Raw genomic sequence first — 18,944 nt, forward strand, 5'->3', positions numbered from 1 at the left:
CACTTGTAGGCGTTTGAACTGGATGCGGAAACAGACAGAGAGCCAGTGAAGCGATTGGAGGAGAGGGGTCATGTGAGCGGAATATGAGGCGGGCAGCAGAATTCTGAACAGGCTATAGTGGAAAACCTGCGAGAAGCACGTTGCAGGAATCCAGCTCTGCCTTAACTCTTTCCCAGAGTACCATGGCGGTCAGTGCTGATATGCAACAGCTCTCTCCAATTAAAGCATTGCTGAATAACAGCACTGGATCCAGTTAGCCTGACACTACCGGATCAGGTCTTGTGGATATTTTCTATACGTATAGAACAGAAAAACAGAAAAATTCAGTGAGCAGAATTATAATTAGCAGAGCAGCGCCCTACATTGACAAAACAGGTCGAGAAGCATAGCATAATCCACTATTTGACCGTATTATATTTTTCATCAAGACATTAATATAAATGGGCACACCGACAATCACACCCCGTCAAATGTGCGGACCGACAAGTGCATGCAGGACAATGGCACCCGGTCAATCGCACTAGTGTAGTGGGTGTACTTTGTAACCCTCAAAAAGACAAAATAGTATCCACTCTATGGGGCGCGATTGATGGGACGCCATTGTCGTGCGCGCATTTGACGGGTCCTGAAATAAATGTATTATTTGACAAACTGCGCGAAGGACTACATTCAATAATGGCACCTGTCTACTATATCCAAAGTGGAACGAAAGGCAACAAACAAACCATATCAAGAAAATCAAGAGTGTCCATGTTTCGCCTACAAGGGCTTTGTCAGGGGCATACGTTCAGCTGGTGTCGAAAACAGCTTCCACCAACAGACCGTACAAGTTTACACGCTCTTTGCAGACCTCTAGGTGTGACCTAATTTTATAAGAATGTTTAATACACAATGCCCCCTTCCCCCCCCCTTTTACAAAACCGCCGTTTTTTGCGCAGGCTGGCACGCTGAATGCTCTGCGCTGCTCCAAACCCTCATAGGACCTCTATGAGTGTCGGAAGCTGCGCAGAGCATTCAGTGCACCAGCCTATGCAAAAAACCCGCTATCGCAGATTTGTAAAAAAAAAAAGGGGGGGGAGGGGAATGGTTCAGGAAATTACCCTTCGCATGTTTTGCCCAATACAACACTCGCATGATTTAAAACATTTGTTACAACAAGAATTAAAATCTCATGAATTGACGGTAATTATCAGCCTCTTTTCGCCATGGTTTCTGTACATTAATTGGACTTGTGTCTTTGTGGAGCTGGGCAGTGTTAACCTGCAATGTTCCCCATCTTGTAGCCTGAATATGGGGAATTCAAAATTGCCGAGAATGTGCTTCATTTGGTCTACAATCAAGGAATGATCTGGTAAGCAGCCCTTAAGCTCACATCATCTCACTCGTTGTATTGCTTCTGTATTAGCCTATCCGTACATGGTACGGATTATCTGTAAACTCATTTGCGCAAAATAAAGCACATAACTTAGGCACGCGTAACGCATCCAACTCTTTCATTACCATATGTCACAGTTAAAATATTGAACTCACAAAATATAAGCTGGCAGAATACTGGCCGAACTTGAATTGAAAACCCAGTTTCATAGCAAATGGTAAACTCTAAAAAATACCCCAAAATTCACAACTTAAAACATCAAACTAATAACTCTAGTTTCTCATCCAGCTAGATGGTATTGAACTAGTTGTTTAAAGTTGCCAAGACCCCAAAACTCATCTCCCTTGAGGCAGTAACGCCCTCAAGGATCCAAAATTCAATTTCATAACATAGCCACCCAGTGCTTTCTTATCCCTTCCATTTCTGCTAAGCTACGAACTGTCCTCAACATCTTTCCCACTGTTCACGCTAAATCCCAAAGCCCTATATACCCTTCCCTCCTAAAACAAAATCCCCCAAACCCCAAGCTCAACATAAACAAATAGAATCCCTCTCCCCCATCTGACAAATCTGCCAATCCCAAGCTCCAAGCTTCTCTCAAACCCAGCCAGCTGATACCACCCTGTATTCCCTTCCACTTTCTTCTCCCAGCAACAGACTAATAGCAAGCAAATTAATCTGTAAGGTGGCTGCGTCCTCGGCCAAGTTAAACCCCTCGTGGTCCACACCATGAGCATCTCTTATAGCAAGAGGGATGCCACAGATATGGAGAACCAGTATCATTTCTTTTGCAAGCGATGCATAGACACGATCTGTAACCGAATTGCTTCCTTTACAGGATGGGAGCCTTTTTTTCACCTTGCCTCCCGGCGTTCAATGTCTTTAAATTAATTGGACTCATGTATTTGAGGAGCTGGGCAGTGTTAACATGCAATGTTCCGCATCAGCAAGTCTTCCGAGCTTCAAGGTCAGTAAAAACAATAAACACAGACTTGCACGGTCTGTGTCTGTATATGGCTGTTTGGTGGAGGATGGGCTGGGGAGGGCTTCAATGGCTGGGAGGGTGTAGATGGGCTGGAGTAAGTCTTAACAGAGATTTTGGCAGTTGGAACTCAAGCACAGTACCGGGTAAAGCTTTGGATTCTCGCCCAGAAATAGCTAAGAAGAAAAAAAAAAAAAAAAAAAAATTTAAATTGAATCAGGTTGGGCAGACTGGATGGACCATTCGGGTCTTTATCTGCCGTCATCTACTATGTTACTATGTTACTATGTCACAGTAACAAATGCAAAGCTGTGATGAAATATTATAGGAACACAATGACAGATTCAGATACGGTTGATTTATACAGTACAGTGGTATCTCGGTTTACGAGTGCACCGGTTTGCGAGTGTTTTGCAAGACGAGCAAAACATCTGCAAAATCGGTGCCTCGGAAACCGAGCATGGCTCGATTTACGAGCGCCCCCCTCGCAATCTGGCACCCTTCCCCCTCGCGATCCGGCCCCCTCCCGACGCGATCCGCCCCCCCCGACGCGATTGGGTACCCCCCGCCACGATCCGGCAACCCCCCCCCCCCGCACTTCTTACCCTCATCTGGGCACCGGCACCGGCATGTCCTGTGCTTGGTGCCGGTGCCCGAAGATCGGCCTCCTCTTCTGCTAGGCCTTGAGCATCTGAGCATGCTCAAGGCCTGCGTATTACTATATCTGCAGCCTACCAGACAAACCCAGTTTCTCATTTATTAGGGTTACCTGATTTTACTTTATTAAAATCCGGACCCCTAGGCCCACCCAGTTCCTGTAAAAGCCTCCCATAGGTTCCTGACATCTATCACACAACCCTGCCCCATTATGCTCCAGTCCCGACCCCAATCCCCCTAGCCCCCCCCCCCCCACCCCACACTGCCTACTCGGGCAGGAGGTCATCTGCGCATGCGTGGATGCGACCCAATAACATCGCACGCACGCGTGAATAGACGTGGCCTCCGCACTTACGCAGATACCCTCCTGCCTGACGCAATTTTGAGGAAGATTTGCAAAAGCCGGAGAAAGAGTCGGGTTTTGAAAAGCTGTCCGGACCCCCAGAGGACATGCTGGTAACCCTAAGTCAATTCTATCATGCTTGGTTGATCAGGTGCTGCAGGGTGCTAGATCCCCGAGTGGCTTCCTTTCCATTCCCTAATCAAGAAACTAGGCACTGGTAATCTATATGAGAGATTATTCCTTATATGTGCATGGTTCATAGCCGCAGCATAACTTACATACAGTTCGGTGTCATCAACTCATGCTCAAGTCCTAGCAACTTCTGAGATTGGTTTTGTGCTAGTCAGGTAGGGTCCTCCGGCGGCGTCCCCATGGTTGTTTTCAACATGTCCAGCCGTCTGATTACGGATCTTACATATACAAGGAATTCAAAAAAGAAAAATTCAAATCCACAAAAAATTAATCATAATTCCTCTCACTCAGTTATTGAGGAACTGCCCGGTTCATTGCTGGGCACCCAGCTCATGCAATCAGTACTTAAGAGTTATCTCTCACAAATGTAACATCTGGCTCTAAGAAGTAAGCCATAAAAGCCACTTCCTATTACTGCTCCCAAGCAATGGGACAACCTCAATACTTATTTTATTTATTCAATTTTCGATACCGTTCTCTCAAGAGAGCTCAGAATGGTTTACATTTGTCCCAGTGGGCTCAAAATCTATCTAATGTACCTGGGACAATGTGTGTGTGTGGGGGGGGGGGGGGGATTAAGTGACTTGCCCAGGGTCACAGGATGCAGTGAGGGTTTGAACCCACAACCTCAGAGTGCTGAGGCTGTAGCTTTAACCACTGCACCACACTCTACCATGGTTTTTCTCTCACATATTCAATATCTTGCTCTGGCTGCAACGGACTACGCGTGGGAATCCTGTCTCTGGACTGGGAACCAGTTTAGGCCCAGTGGCGTAGCAAGGGTGACCGGCGCCCCTCTCCCGCCCCCCCTGCAGCGCATTCCTTTCCCGTACCTTTTTGACTTCAGCGTGGGCAGCGATACACTTGCCTGCGTCAGCTTCGGTGCTCTCTCTGATGTCACTACCTCTCGAAGGGTCGTGGACGGGCGAGGGCAGCAGGGGGAGGAGTGGGAACGGGGGGCAGAGAGGAGGAGGGGGTGCCTAACCCCCCTCGCACCCTCTTTACGATGCCACTGTTTGGGGCCTTCACCCGATCCCTGTTCATCCCGCCACTTAGAAAGCCAATATGGTTGGGGAGGCAGGGAGACTGGCTGAAGCTGATGTCTGCCAGGCTGTGATCTTCTCTCCTCATATAAGCTTCAAACGACTTCTATATTTGAAACAAAATTCAGCTAAAACATCAAGGCAGACAGCGTTTACATCCAACGCAGGCCCGCTTCTCAAGTTTCAAGTTTATTTCAAATTTTTTATACCGCCTAATCAGACTTCTAAGCGGTGTACAAAATCATCAAAAAAAAATACAAACTTAAAATGACAAGGTATCTCTAGGGATGACGTCTACTTTCAAAGACATTAAAACCTTGACAAATTTGAACGGAAGGTAAGAAGGTGAGAGCTACAATATTCAAAGTAAAAGGGAATGCAAAAGGAAAAAACAGTAGGAAGGCTTGAATATATCAGCATGCCGGCGTGATAGTCCACAAACTGCAGAGTGTTTAGACCAGGGCTGCCCAAGTCCGGTCCTCGAGAGCTCCTGGCAGGCCAGGTTTTCAGGATATCCCCAATGAATATGCATGAGAGAGATTTGCCTGCACTGCCTTCTTGGTGTGCAAATCTCTTTCTCATGCATATTCATTGTGGATATCCTGAAAACCTGGCCTGCCAGTAGACCTCGCGGACCGGACTTGGACAGCCCTGGTGTGGACAATGTTATACCTGTCACATTAGCATGCTGTGGATTTACTGTATATCCGTGGCGATGCCTGTGATTCACAGTGAGTAATGTGTGAAATGTCATGCTTTCTTACAGATCAAATAACTTTTACCTGGCTATGCTCTTATTCATGCTGTTTCTGTGCATGCTGCCAACGGTTTTTGCCATTGCGAGATATAAGCCATCCATAAACTGTGGTCCTTTTAGGTAGGTTGCTATATAATTCATTCGACGCTGATTTGATCAGGATTACTGTGGGCGTTTGATACAGACTGGCCAAAATTCCTAGGTGAGCAATATTGCTATGCATTCGGCATCGCTCTCGTGAACTGGAAAACTAGACATTACAATTTCAGCCAATACCTTGGGCTCGCTGCAGAACAGGCCTATGCCTAGGGTTCAAAGTTTATGGGCTGGGCCTTCTCAGATGTGCTCCCGATTAACGATGATCTCCCCCTCCCCCCGTTTACAAAAGTGTAGCGCGGTTTTTAGCGCTGGCTGCGGCAGTAACAGCTATGACATGGTGCCCCATGAACGATTACTCCGGAAACTGAAGAACCATGGGGTGGACGGAGACGAACATAGATGGATCAGAAACTGGTTGGCAGGTAGGAAACAAAGGGTAGGGTTGAAGGGACACTACTTTGACTGGAGGAGGGTCACGAGTGGTGTTCCGCAGGGCTCGGTGCTTGGGCCGCTGTTATTTAATATATTCATAAATGATCTAGAAACAGGGACGAAGTGTGAGATAATAAAATTTGCAGATGACACCAAATTATTTAGGGAAGCTCGGACTAAAGAGGACTGTGAGGAATTGCAAAGGGACTTGAACAAACTAGGAGAATGGGCGACAAAATGGCAAATGAAGTTCAACGTTGAGAAATGTAAAGTATTGCATGTGGGAAGCAGAAACCCGAGGTACAACTATACGATGGGAGGGATGTCATTGAATGAGAGTACCCAAGAGAGGGACTTGGGGGTAATGGTGGACAGGTCAATGAAGCCGACTGCACAGTGCGCAGCGGCCGCTAAGAGAGCGAATAGAATGCTAGGTATAATCAAGAAGGGTATTACAGCCAGGACGAAAGAAGTTATCCTGCCGCTGTATCGGGCGATGGTGCGCCCACACCTGGAATACTGTGTCCAGTTTTGGTCGCCATACCTTAAGAAGGATATGGCGTTACTCGAGAGAGTTCAGAGAGGAGCGACACGTCTGATAAAAGGGATGGAAAACCTTTCATACGCTGAGAGATTGGAGAAACTGGGTCTCTTTTCCCTGGAGAAGAGGAGACTTAGAGGGGATATGATAGAGACTTATAAGATCATGAGGGGCACAGAGAGAGTAGAGAGGGACAGATTCTTCAAACTTTCAAAAAATAAAAGAACAAGAGGCCATTCGGAAAAGTTGAAAGGGGACAGATTCAATACAAATGCCAGGAAGTTCTTTTTTACCCAACGTGTGGTGGACACTTGGAATGCGCTTCCAGAGGACGTTATAGGGCAGAATACAGTACTGGGATTTAAGAGAGGATTGGACATTTTTCTGCTGGAAAAGGGAATAGAAGGGTATAAATAGAGGATTACTGCTCAGGTCCTGGACCTGTTGGGCCGCCGCGTGAGCGGACTGCTGGGCAAGATGGACCTCAGGTCTGACCCAGCAGAGGCATTGCTTATGTTCTTATGACACTCATCGAATTCCTATCAGCATAGGAGCTGTTACCACGGAGGCCGGCGCTAAAAACCGCGTTATGCTTTTGTAAACGGGGAGGGTTTGTTCTTTTCACGTTTGCATTATTCCTCTAATAGACTAAATAATACATTTTTATTTCAGTTACCCCCTTTTAAACTTCAATTTAATTCTTCTTTCACATATGCTGCCATTGTTATTCGGAATGATTTACCTATACAAATAAAGACAGAAGTTAGTTATTGGAAATTTCATAGAATGTTGAAAACATTTTTATATGATAGATTGTAAAGTTAGTACTTTTTAGTTCAAGAATTATCCTAGGAATTATTTTTTCCCATAGAATTATTAAGGCTTCTTTTTGATGTGAATTGCCTTGAACTAAATGGTATTAGAGCAACTCAGAAATTTTGTATTAAATTAGATTAATGTACATACAATATTTTAGGCACCATATACACAGTTTTGGGGAGAGCGTTTACATTTGGAATAAAAGCCCCCCCCAAGACTGTGACAAGCTTTCTAGGGTCCCTTCAAGGTTGTGTCCAGCCCCACCCCCAGCCAAGGAGCAAATCCAGGTTTTTCCTTCTCCGTCAGTCCTGCTTTTCAAAATGACACCAACTGGCCAGAGGTTGACATCATTTTGAATAACTGTTGCACAGTTGCACTCAACTGTCCCTCACTATCTCCCCCTATGATCCCCTCAAGAGCTTCACTCAGCTGGTAAGTCCCTCCTGTACCCTTCTCTTCAACTTCCAGCTCCAGACTTCATCCCTTTTGCCTTGCTGCACCGTATGCTTGGAACAAGCTGCCTGAATCCCTACGGTGGGCTCCGTCTCTGCCAGTGTTCAAAGCCCAGTTAAAAGCCCACCTCTTCGAGAGTGCTTTTGACTCCTAACTCCTCTCATCTTGGGTTCTGCATCCCCAACCCTATATGCCACGTCTGCCTGTCCAAGTTAGATTGTAAGCTCTTCTGAGCAGGGACCGTCTCTAAATGTCAAAATGTACAGTGCTACACACGCCTTTCAGCACTCCATAAGTGATAAGTAGTAGTTGTAGTTATTTGAAATTGCACCAAAACGGTGCCGTCAGCTACAAGTAGATATGGAGAAAATGTTTATTGTAAACCAGAGTCCGGCGTGGTTTATGGTATAGGAAAGTGGCAGAAAGAACCGGATGCATAGAAACCAGCAGGTGCTAAGCACCCCAGCTTTTAAAAAAGCTCCAGGGAAGGAGCTCTGATGCAGGTAATTGGCCAAAGCGCGAGTCACACTGGGTTATGGATTTTAAATAAAATTGCCTCTCTACCTATGGTCAACTGCACTTTTTGGGCATATTGCAACATTGATTCAGGTGTTCTCCTCCGCTGTGTCACTCATTATTATTAGGTCTACTGACATCATTTTGAAAATCAGGACCAGTGAGACAAGAGTTCCTACCCCTGAAGTCTTCATAGAATGGAAGGCAGCTTTTTTTTTTTTTTGGGGGGGGGAGTGGTTATTAAAGAGGACTGGCCACAAGCTTATGACGGGTAATAGGGGGTAAAAACAAAGTGGAATTGTCCAATCAGAATGGTGCACCATTCTGATTGGACAATTCCACTTTGTTTTTGCTCCTTTGAGTTTTGTGGTTTTGTTTCCCCTGTTTATGTGTGGGGTAATAGGGAGTATCCACAAGCCTTGGATGGGGCTTTGCAAAATTTAAAGTAACGGTCTCCAGATGTATAGTTCTTAATTATACTTTTGTTTCTTCATGTATTACTCCATTTTTATTAATTTTTTTTTTTCATTTCTGAATAAACAAAATAAAGTGAAAAACATACAAACACAACATTAAAAAAAAAAAATAAGAAAATGAAAAAAATATTCATGGCATATGTCTACTTAATAACAAAAAATACATGGTATACGTAACAAGTTTGCTATTAAAATGTTTCTAGAAATTAAAATCATCATCAAAGATTATCGATAACCGAACATGTCTGTGGAGAATAATAGTACCGTATGTTCTTATTACTATGATCAAAACCAGTGGTTCTGTCCAACCCATATTGCTTTCTTTCTAAACTGCAGCGGGCAAGAGAAAATCTACGACATTATTTCTGAAACGATTCAGACAGATTTCCCCTTGTGGTTTAACTCGGTAATGACTTACATCAGCAGTCCCGTGGTGGTCCTTCCTGCTTTACTTCTTCTCTTGTAAGTTCTCGTGTTGTGCTATGGGGGTCCAATTTCATACATGCCCAGGAGTTATTGGCTGGATTTCCATGACCGAAAAGAAAAAACCCCCACTGGATATAATGCATACACGTAGAAGACAATACTTTCTTAAGTTTAATCCAATGACTTTGCAATCCAGTCTTCAAAACCAAAAATGAATCCATTGTGGAGGAGAGGAAGAAATGTCAATCGTAGGCTTAATTACATTCGAATGTCTCGTTGCTTTTCAAGAGAAGGAATATGTTTATTGGGATTCGTTGCAGTTAGATGAGGTCATTACAGGTCATGAGATAAAGAACGAACCCCCTTCCTTTACAAAGCCGTGCTAGAATTCCTAGGAGCGTCCGAGCTGTTACCGCCACGGCTGGCGCTAAAAACCCTAGCGCGGCTTTGTAAAGGCGGGGGTAAGCTTATTTGGAGTGTGAAAAATGAATGATCACATGAAAATAAGCATGATTATGTCTGGGTTCCTTCTTGATTTTCTGTAAGTGAGGCAAGATTTCTCTTCCAAGATGTGGGCTTGAAGGCATTTTTATTTGTTGATAGCTGAATGTTTATATATTAGTCCTTTATTTATTTATTCAATTTTCTATACCGTTCTCCCAGGGGAGCTTAGAACGGTTTACATGCATTTATTCAGGTACTCAAGCATTTTTACCTATCTGTCCTGGCAGGCTCGCACTATCAAATGGGCAATGGGGGGATTAAGTGACTTGCCCAAGGTCACAGGGAGCAGTGTGGGTTTGAACCCACAACCTCAGAGTGCTGAGGCTGTAGCGTTAACCACTGCCCCACTCTAGAGATCAAAATGTAGCAAAAGTGAGCCAAGTAGAGGACAGTCAATCCATTGTGACATCACTGATGAGGTTGGCTCTTAGGCATTGGTGGAATGAGGCATTATGATGTCACAATGCCAGCTCTGGTTATCAGGAGGCTAAAACTTTTCATACTATTTATTTATTCCATTTTCTGTACCGTTCTCCCAGGGGAGCACAGAATGCTTTACATGAATTTATTCAGGTACTGAAGCATTTTTCCCTATCTGTCCTGGCAGGCAATGGGGGGATTAAGTGACTTGCCCAGGGTCACAAGGAGCAGTGTGGGTTTGAACCCACAACCTCAGAGTGCTGAGGCTGTAGCTTTAACCACTGCGCCACACTCTCTCTTTAAATTGCTAACTTGTTTCTATGTGCATGTGGAAATATTACAAATGTCTTAAAAATAACATTTTTAAAAAAAGGTTTAATTCTATTCTAATTATTTAAGAAGTGAGCACAAAGTTGTTTCTGATTCTTTTCCTTTCTTTTGGCCTCAGTGCTTTGTTCTCTCTCCTCCTTATCCTGAAAGACCTGTAATCCCGTCCTCCAATATTAGCATATGATTAAATGTACATGTAAAGCAATAATCTGCTAATTTATTCATTCCAACGCATCTCACTTCATTCCCTTGTGCTTAATTACAAAGACTAATGTCTAAAATAAATTCCAGTTCCAGTTTATATTTATGGCCTCGGATACTTCTGAATTACAACGACTAGAGATAGTTTTCCAGATTTATGCCCCGTCTTGCCTTTCTTTTTCAGCATGCTAATTTACTATCTGCAAAGTATTGCGAGATCATTAAAATTCACCAACAATCAACTGAGGATGCAGATCCAAACCGTAAGCACCCGGTGGCAGAGTTTATTCCTTGCTTTTTGCGACTGTGCACCGAGTTGGAGGCTTAAATCTCGGCCTTGTTCATATATGCTTGCTTTGCTGAACGAAGCGATGCCCGAGAACTCGCGCCTTACGTTTCTGATTGTGTTACATTTTAGGAAAGAACAGAAGACAAGAAAAAGGTCTTCCAGATGGCAGTCGGTAGGTCCAGAATGTGGGAAGCTCTCGGGTATTTGCCCGAATTAAGGCTATTTTATAAAGACTGGCCTCCTTTTTAGGACATTAACGCGCAGAATAGGGCACGCTACATTGCCCCGCGCGCTAGACGATAACGCCAGCATTGAGCTGGCATTAGTTATAGCTGCGTAGCGCCGCGGTGTAGCACGTGGTAATATCCTGCGTGTGCTAAAAACGCTAGCGCACCTTAGTCAAAGGAACTCATAGTAGATAACACTGAAGAGGCATTCAAGACGCTCATGGAATGACTACAAAGTTCAAATTGGGGGGAGTATGATAGACAGACCACATATTGTTTGAAATCTGACTTTGGACTTCTTGCGGGAAACATCCAAAGTTGGACTTAGACGTCCTATCAGAAATGCCCCTCTTTGTGTGTTTAAGTGCTTTGAAAATGAGCCCCGTCATCAAACATCATTAGTCAAGAGTCCCAAGCCAGGTCTTCCTGCATTCTGCTGGACTCACTCTTCATGCTTTTTTTTTTTTTTTTAATTAGGAAAATGTATTTTTATCATCTTTAATTGACATAATAATTCAATTACATATTTCTTTTAGGATGTTATAAATCTCTAAACTATTTTGTAGTTGTTCTGTTTCTTGAGAAAGAGGAGACTTAGAGGGGACATGATAGAAACCTTCAAAATCCTTAAGGGCATAGAGAGAGTAAATAAGGACAGATTCTTCAAACTGTGGGGAGCCACAAGCACTAGGGGTCACTCGGAGAAATTGAAAGGGGACAGGTTTAGAACAAATGCTAGAAAATTCTTTTTTACGCAGAGGGTGGTGGACACATGGAACGCGCTTCCGGAGGAAGTGATAGGCCAGAACTCTGTACAGGGGTTCAAGAAGGGTTTGGATAGGTTCCTGGAGGATAAAGGGATAGAGGGGTACAGATAGAACTTGAGGTAGGTTATAGAAGTGGTCAGAAACCACTTCACAGGTCGCAGACCTGATGGGCCGCCGCGGGAGCGGACCGCTGGGCGAGATGGACCTCGGTCTGACCCAGTGGAGGCAACTTCTTATGTTCTTATGTTCTTAGGTGATTTTCTTGTATACTACCAATCTTTTCTTGAACTTCTAGCCAGATTCAAAAACCTCGAAGGCAATGATAAAAGACCCGAGCAGGAGAGTGACATTGCAAGCCAGGAGTCTTCTGCTCGTTCCTCGACACCCAGAAAGAACGGCAGCGTGATAAACTTTGAATCACCAGTCAGCAAAAGCGGCAGGATACAAACCATCTCGCAATCAGCACCTCGGGCCGAAATTGCCAAACCAGTGACTATAACCCCAAGCCCTTCAATTCCTGGTATACAAAAGCACAGACCTGAGCACATTCCAAATAGGTAGGAATGTATTTGATTTAATTAAGCCATAAATTATGCCACTGCTATGTTGAGAGGTTATAGAAATAGCCGACATGGTGGTAGATAAGACCATAAAGGCCACCTAATCTAGCCACGTTATGATATATGCTGTAGATTTCCAGTACTCAAGATCCACAAAACAGATTAGTTTTCAGTATGGCACTTGGGTTTCAATTTGGAGTGAAGTAATTTTCCAAGTATCTTGGGGTCATCTTGGTTTAACATGCAGAATGTTTCAATGGGATTGGCAGTAATATGTGTCTTCTGATGTGTAGCATGGAGCAAGGGCAGGATCTGGAGTCTTGATAAACACAGCCACACAGAGGTTTAAATGTGAAATAAACAATTTATTTATGTGCAGGGAAATGTGTGACCTATTCTCTTCATAAGTCAGAGGGAAATAAACACAAAAATCAGTCCTTGTCCTACAGAGCCACAGCCTGTGCTAGTCTGTTTCTCAAAAGGCAGCACGAACAACTTGTCTGTGGCCTGGAGTCCTAAGAGTTAAAGTTCTGTCTTTCACAGTTCAGCACAACTGGGCCAGGCTTGACTCTGAGATCCCACGTGACAGTTTCAGTAGGGTTCCAAAATAAATTTGGCCTACTTGAGTGGAGTTTCTGTAGCTTGCATGTTGATATGAGGGGCTGCTAAAAAGTTCTCAGTCCAAACAAAGTAAGTTGGAGCAGTCTCCATCGAGGCCTGTACACCTAGTCCAGTGATTTTTTTGCACTTTCTTCATTCAAATACAGAACGAAAAAAGTAGAAAAGTAGCCCTTGATGAAGATTGCCCCAACTTTGTTTGTTGAGCTGAGAAATTTTCAACGGCCCCTCATAGAGGGCTTCTCTTTTCTCCTGTGCTGTGCTGAGGGGTTTTATCCTGCTTCGATTATACCCTCCCTGTTCTGCTCCTACTGAGTCATCATCTCCCTGCTCAGTAGCCCGCCTTTTAAGGCGATTCTGTTACTGCCAGGGAGCGCTGTTAAAAGGGAGCAGTAGCTTCCTAAAGACGTCCTCACATGACGATATCATTTCTGTACATGGAGTTAGAGTTCTGAAATGTTCTATTTCATTTCTTTTGCCATCATGATGCTGTATTCCCACTGCTCTTTTCTGCAGGCATCCAGGTGTCGTACTGGGAAGCACAAACGATACTTGTAGAGCCAAAACCCATACCCCGGTGACTATCAAGAGAAGGGTGGAAGATGTTCACTCTGATCCTCTGTTCAGAAAAGGCATTAAGCAGGTAATTCCTGATGGCCCAGTAGGAGCTCAGAGCTTTGTAGGTCGACGACCACACACAAGGTACTTTCTCATTAATGAGCATGAATCCCGTAAGAAGCTGCTTCGCTCAACCTCCCGTCTACCGCGACATTTTAGGGTGGACGATTCAGCTGATATAGTTGAGCTATATCCAAGGAATGTCCGAAGGTATATAGTGCGAACTCCCCATCGCTCATATTCGCCTCATTATAGCGATGAAGAAGAGGAAGAGGAGGAACTAAGGAGAGATCTTATAAATCGATCCCATCGCCCTCGCTCCCTTTCGGACCTGCGGCCACCACGTTTCTACATTGGCGATCGAGTGGACAGTCACATTTTAACTAGTAGAGATCTAGCAAAAATGCAGTACAAATCATGGGACGACGGCTTTGAGCTGGAATTAGACAGACCACAGGCTCACAAAAGGTCAAACATGAAAAAAGTTGAGCTGGATGATTACTATGCGGAGAAGCATATAAAGCCCAAATCAAAGCACAAGCAGGAGCCATCATTAACCGAGTCAGACTCGGTCTCAGTTGGCTCCAGCAGTGATCAACAAAACAGCAGTACAGATCAGTACATCCAAGTCATTCATTCCAAAGACAAATACGTGAAATCCAATGCGAAGCTCACCAGAAAAAAATCAAAGACCAGTGTGGACCTAAATGTCTCTAATTCCAATGAACTGATCTGCTCAAATGTGTAGGGAAAGTGCTCCATTTTGGGTTGCTAGAAAAGCAATATCCATGTCCGGGTCCAATCCATCTGTTGCAGTGGTTCTCAAACCTATCCTAGGGGGACCCCCCAGCCAGTTGGGTTTTCAAGATATCCCTAATGAATATGCATGAGAGAGATTTGCATATAATGGAGGAGACAGGCATGCAAATATGTCTTATGCATATTCATTAGGGATATTGTGAAAACCCAACTGGCTGGGGGTCCCCTAGGACAGGGTTGTGAACCACTGCTCTGTTGTATCCATCCCGCTTGTTACAACACTTGCCAGCTGATTTGTTTTACTGGATCCAGGTCATCGATTTCCGATACCATTGTGTACATCAAGGTGGAATTGCTCATGCACAGAGGACCAATTGATTTTCATACAGACTGGTACATTTGGGGACTTTGTTACCATTTCCAGCTCTTTATGTTTCTATGAACTCAGTTTTATGATTTTTTTAATGTTATTAATAAACCCGTATGTGTCCAGTTCATCTCCACTGTGTCAGTGTTTTCCTTCCGGTATTTGTTTGCGGTTTGTCTTTTGGGTAGTGGCGTCCTGAGGTTTTCTCGCTAGAAAAGCAATAACCATGTGATTGTAGACACGCAGTTCATCTTGCTCTCCTTTTTGCAAAACCGTACCGCAGTTTTTTGTGACGCTCGTGGGATTCTGTTACTGCTGGGGCTGGCGCTAAAAAACCGCGCTACGGTTTTATAAAATGGGGGTTCGTGAACAAAAAATATCCTGTTGTAATTTTGAATATCTTTTACAGCTTCCTGAAACAACATGTGTGACATTGTCATGGAACAACACAGAGGTCTGGATTCTGCATAGCGCCCGGTCTCAGAAGCCGATGGGCGTCCTATACAGAATTGCGCCTAAGCCCCCCTAAAAAGAACCCTATTCTCTAACCGACGTCCATGCTACAAATGTAAGCTAGAGAATCTAGTTGCCGCTGAGCTTATCGCGGCAAGAGATCTCCCTGCCGCAATAAGGTTAGCGGCAACCAGTCCCCACCCCCTGCGAAGACTACCGGCATGAGGGATTCCCCCTCCCTGAATGACCGCAGTAGGAGGAATGCCCAGTTCCTCCTACCCGGCAACCCCCCTCCCTAACAAACGCGATCGTTCGGTGGGGGGGGGGGGCCGCTAAACTTATCACGGCAGAGAGATCCCTTGCCGTGATAAGCTCAGCGGCTGCATCTACTTACAATGTAGCCAAGCATTTTGCTGGCCTACATTGTACGGGTCTCCCGCTGGCCTAGGGAGATGCTTATGGCCGCCTCAGGATACTTCCGGGCCAAACCACGCCCACGCCTAGATCTTATGCGGGCTTGCGCACCTCCCTAGATTCCTGGAGGCGCCTCCAAAGTAGGCGGCCTGCCTTGGGAGTTGTTGTTGTTTTTTAAACGTGCTTCCCAGTTGGCTGGTTAGACAGCGGTAGGATGCCGTTTATAAAATCCGGGCCACACTGGGTATAATGGGTCCAATTTCATGTAAATGTGTTTATTTTCTAGCTAATTAGGGGTTTGTTGAGGGTACAGAATATTGATGGTTATGTTGTTTTCAAGCTGCAGGTGCTATTTCTGGGTTCCTTTCCTGGCGAAATCAAATGATGTACATTTGTGTCACTCAGGAGGAGTCAGGACAGACAAGGCACAAAAACCGAACAAAGAATACAAGATAAGCCATGAGATGGGTGAGAGTGTATTAGAGGAAGTAGTGTGGGTTTTTTTTAAATCCAATAAACACCTATGTTTTTAAGGGGCCCTTTTACTGCGCTGAGCTGACAAGCAGCCTACGCTGAGGCTCTAAAATGGCCACAGTTTGGCTTTGCCCTAATTTTGAAATGAGCATGTGGCCATTAGCACATGATCGCTTATCGTCACCTATTTTGTAGGCAGTAAGAGCTCTCGCGCTAATCCGAGCCGGTTGGTCAGTAGGCGCCAATACCCATGCGCTCACCGATTAACACAGGGCTTGCCTACTCTCTGCCCCCAAACGTGCCCCTGGCACTAAAGAATAAAATGTATTTTTTTAGCATGTGGGTGAGGCAGGCTGAGCCCACAATTATTGCGTGGCTCCTAAGCGCAGCTTGCTAGCGCCATTTATAGGCGTTGGCAAGCATGTGGTAGTGCTTATAGCGATTAGTAAAAGGGTCCCTTAAATTGGCATTTGTTGGTCAAAACTGAAAATCAGACGCTCGCCACTGGATTATGGCGCCCAAAACTAGACACGATCCAAAATGCGCGCCCATCTAAATTGGCTAATAAGCCGATTAGACCCAATAATTGGATGCTAATCAGTGGTAACTGACACCAATTTGAATTTGGTGCACATCTCGGGTTGACCCAAATCGCATAATGCGCAACCCAAAAGGGGGTGTGGCCTTGGGATGTGCCTACAATTTGTGCATACTGGTATAGAATTATGGGGATGTGGGCCCAAATTGGGCGCCAGAAATTACACCTGATTACGGCAGGAGCAAGTCGTGTCCAAACTTGCAATTCTCTCTATAAGGGTATATTACAGAAAGCGATTTGGCGTCTTCAACTCATTCAAAATACCGCTATTAAGGTTATCACAGGATCTAAGAAATACGACCAAGTCCCTCCATTTTGTTGAATAAGGCACATTGACTCCCTATCTCCCATAGAATAACATATAAACTCACCTTGAAAACATTTAAAACACCTAAAACCAATGAACCAGCATTTATAGATAAATTGATTATCCCACATGAACCGTCTAGAACAATGCAACGTCAGAGGGAAGGCTTCCAGTTGAGGCACGGGACGCGCGCGAAGAGCCGCTTCCCACAGCTTTGTGCAATGCAGCACTCGGGGAGCCGGCCCGAAGACCCTGCATTGATCGCACCATGGACCGGCCTGAAGCTAACACCGGGGGGCAGGCCAGAAGGCAAGGTACATGGAGGGACAGAGACAACAATGGTAGGAGAAATGCTTTTATTTTTTTTGTGTGTGTGATTTTACATCTGCCCTAACTGTCTGTTCAGGGAGAAATGCATTTGATTCTTTTCCTCTGGGGTTGTACTGCTTGCAGAGTCTTGCATCTTAGGGTTTGTTAGTAAATATTAGTACTTTTAGTTTTTGGTCCTGCATTTGCATGGGGGTTATCTGTTTTCTGGTAGGAATGAATGTTGCAAAGCATACAGTGTGTTTTGTGTATTTTTATTTTGTGGTTAACCATTATGTGTTGTTAATACAATTATATTGTGTATAGATGAAAAATGAATGGAAAAAAATGGTGTTACAATTAGTACTATTATGGGGGTGGGGTCTGGGGTGGAGATGGGCACAACTTAGCGCAGTGTTCTTCAACTGCCGGTCCGCGGACCGGTGCCGATCCACAAAATAATTTTTTATTTCCGCCGGTCCATAGGTGTCAAAAGGTTGAAGAACACTGGTCTAGAACACTAAGATCCTCAAACCAACATCTTTTTTTTGTACCCTCATTGAAAATAATCGGCACTCGCCGTCCAACAGTGTTTTCTGTGACTGCTCCCACAATTTGGAATCCTTGACCTTTACATATTAGATCTAAAACTAAACTAAACTAAACCTTAGGTTTGTACACCGCACCATCTCCACAAGCATAGAGCTCGACACGGTTTACAGGGTTAGATTGAAAAGGAGCTACAATGAAGGGTTATAGGAAAGGAGCTAGGAAGATAAAGAGGGACAGGGTACCAAAGAGCGGGAGGTGTTAGATTTTTGAAAAGATCAGAAACTAAGAGAAATTCAAAGGCGCTTTAGAATGTTTTTTTGTTCAAAGATGCCCACGAACACTAGGTACCCGTTTGTGTTTAAAGATGCCTAGGAACACCGGGTACCCTTTCTGAATGTGGTGCTCGCCTTTTAGTTTCTCTTCTTTTAAAAGAAAATACAGCAGCATAATATGTGTCTTCCCATTTCTTGTGTTTGTTCCTTTTATGTTTTCTTTCTTGACTTTCTTGTAGCTCCTCCCCCCCCCCTTCCCACGTATAATCAGTATGGTTTGTCCTTAGTCTGTAGATGTCTTTGTTTTAAATTATGGTAGCCCTTATTTTTTTTATTAATATTTTGAGAGGCGTGGAATTAAATTTTAAATAAACTTTGAAACTATGAATTGCAATGGAATGGGCCTCCTCAAAGGGAGGGAGACTCTTTGGCCAGTCCCTGTTTCTGCCTATTGATACTGGTGCTGCTAATGCATCCAGGGAGGATGGAGAGAAAATGCAAATTGCTCTCCTGGAACTCAGTTACTTGACAGCAAAGCAGCAGGAAAGAAAGGAGGAGAAAAAAGAAGAATGATGGATTATAGAGGGCAGGGGAAGAAGGGGATTGGCCTCCATAGAGGGGGGGGGGAGAGAAGGCTGAGGATGAAGAAAGAAATGGGGGGAAGCATCGTAGGATGGACTGTGACAGAAGGCAAGATCTGCCAGGGCGTGGAGAGAGATGAGGAAGACGGTGGCTTGGACCGGGAAAGTCTGGAAGGCGGGGCTTAGGCTGGTCTATGGGTGAGAAGAAACGCGAGA

The 18,944-nt window shown here is 44.6% G+C and overlaps 1 protein-coding gene across 1 annotated transcript in view; it reads left to right on the forward strand.

Moving 5' to 3' along the window:
- The window catches only part of TMC3 (transmembrane channel like 3), a 59,021-nt gene extending 44,545 nt beyond the window's left edge, over positions 1-14,476 (forward strand). Inside the window, exons 15-22 of the mRNA XM_033920777.1 lie at positions 1,284-1,351; positions 2,214-2,342; positions 5,359-5,469; positions 9,022-9,147; positions 10,751-10,829; positions 10,985-11,027; positions 12,145-12,406; positions 13,544-14,476. Coding sequence (XP_033776668.1) covers positions 1,284-1,351; positions 2,214-2,342; positions 5,359-5,469; positions 9,022-9,147; positions 10,751-10,829; positions 10,985-11,027; positions 12,145-12,406; positions 13,544-14,393 — 1,668 coding nt within the window. The 3' untranslated portion in view covers positions 14,394-14,476. The remainder of the gene's footprint in view (positions 1-1,283; positions 1,352-2,213; positions 2,343-5,358; positions 5,470-9,021; positions 9,148-10,750; positions 10,830-10,984; positions 11,028-12,144; positions 12,407-13,543) is intronic.
- Positions 14,477-18,944: the final 4,468 nt, after the last annotated feature.

This window comes from Geotrypetes seraphini, chromosome 14 (assembly GCF_902459505.1).
Source record: "Geotrypetes seraphini chromosome 14, aGeoSer1.1, whole genome shotgun sequence".
NCBI classification, from domain to species: Eukaryota; Metazoa; Chordata; class Amphibia; order Gymnophiona; family Dermophiidae; genus Geotrypetes; species Geotrypetes seraphini.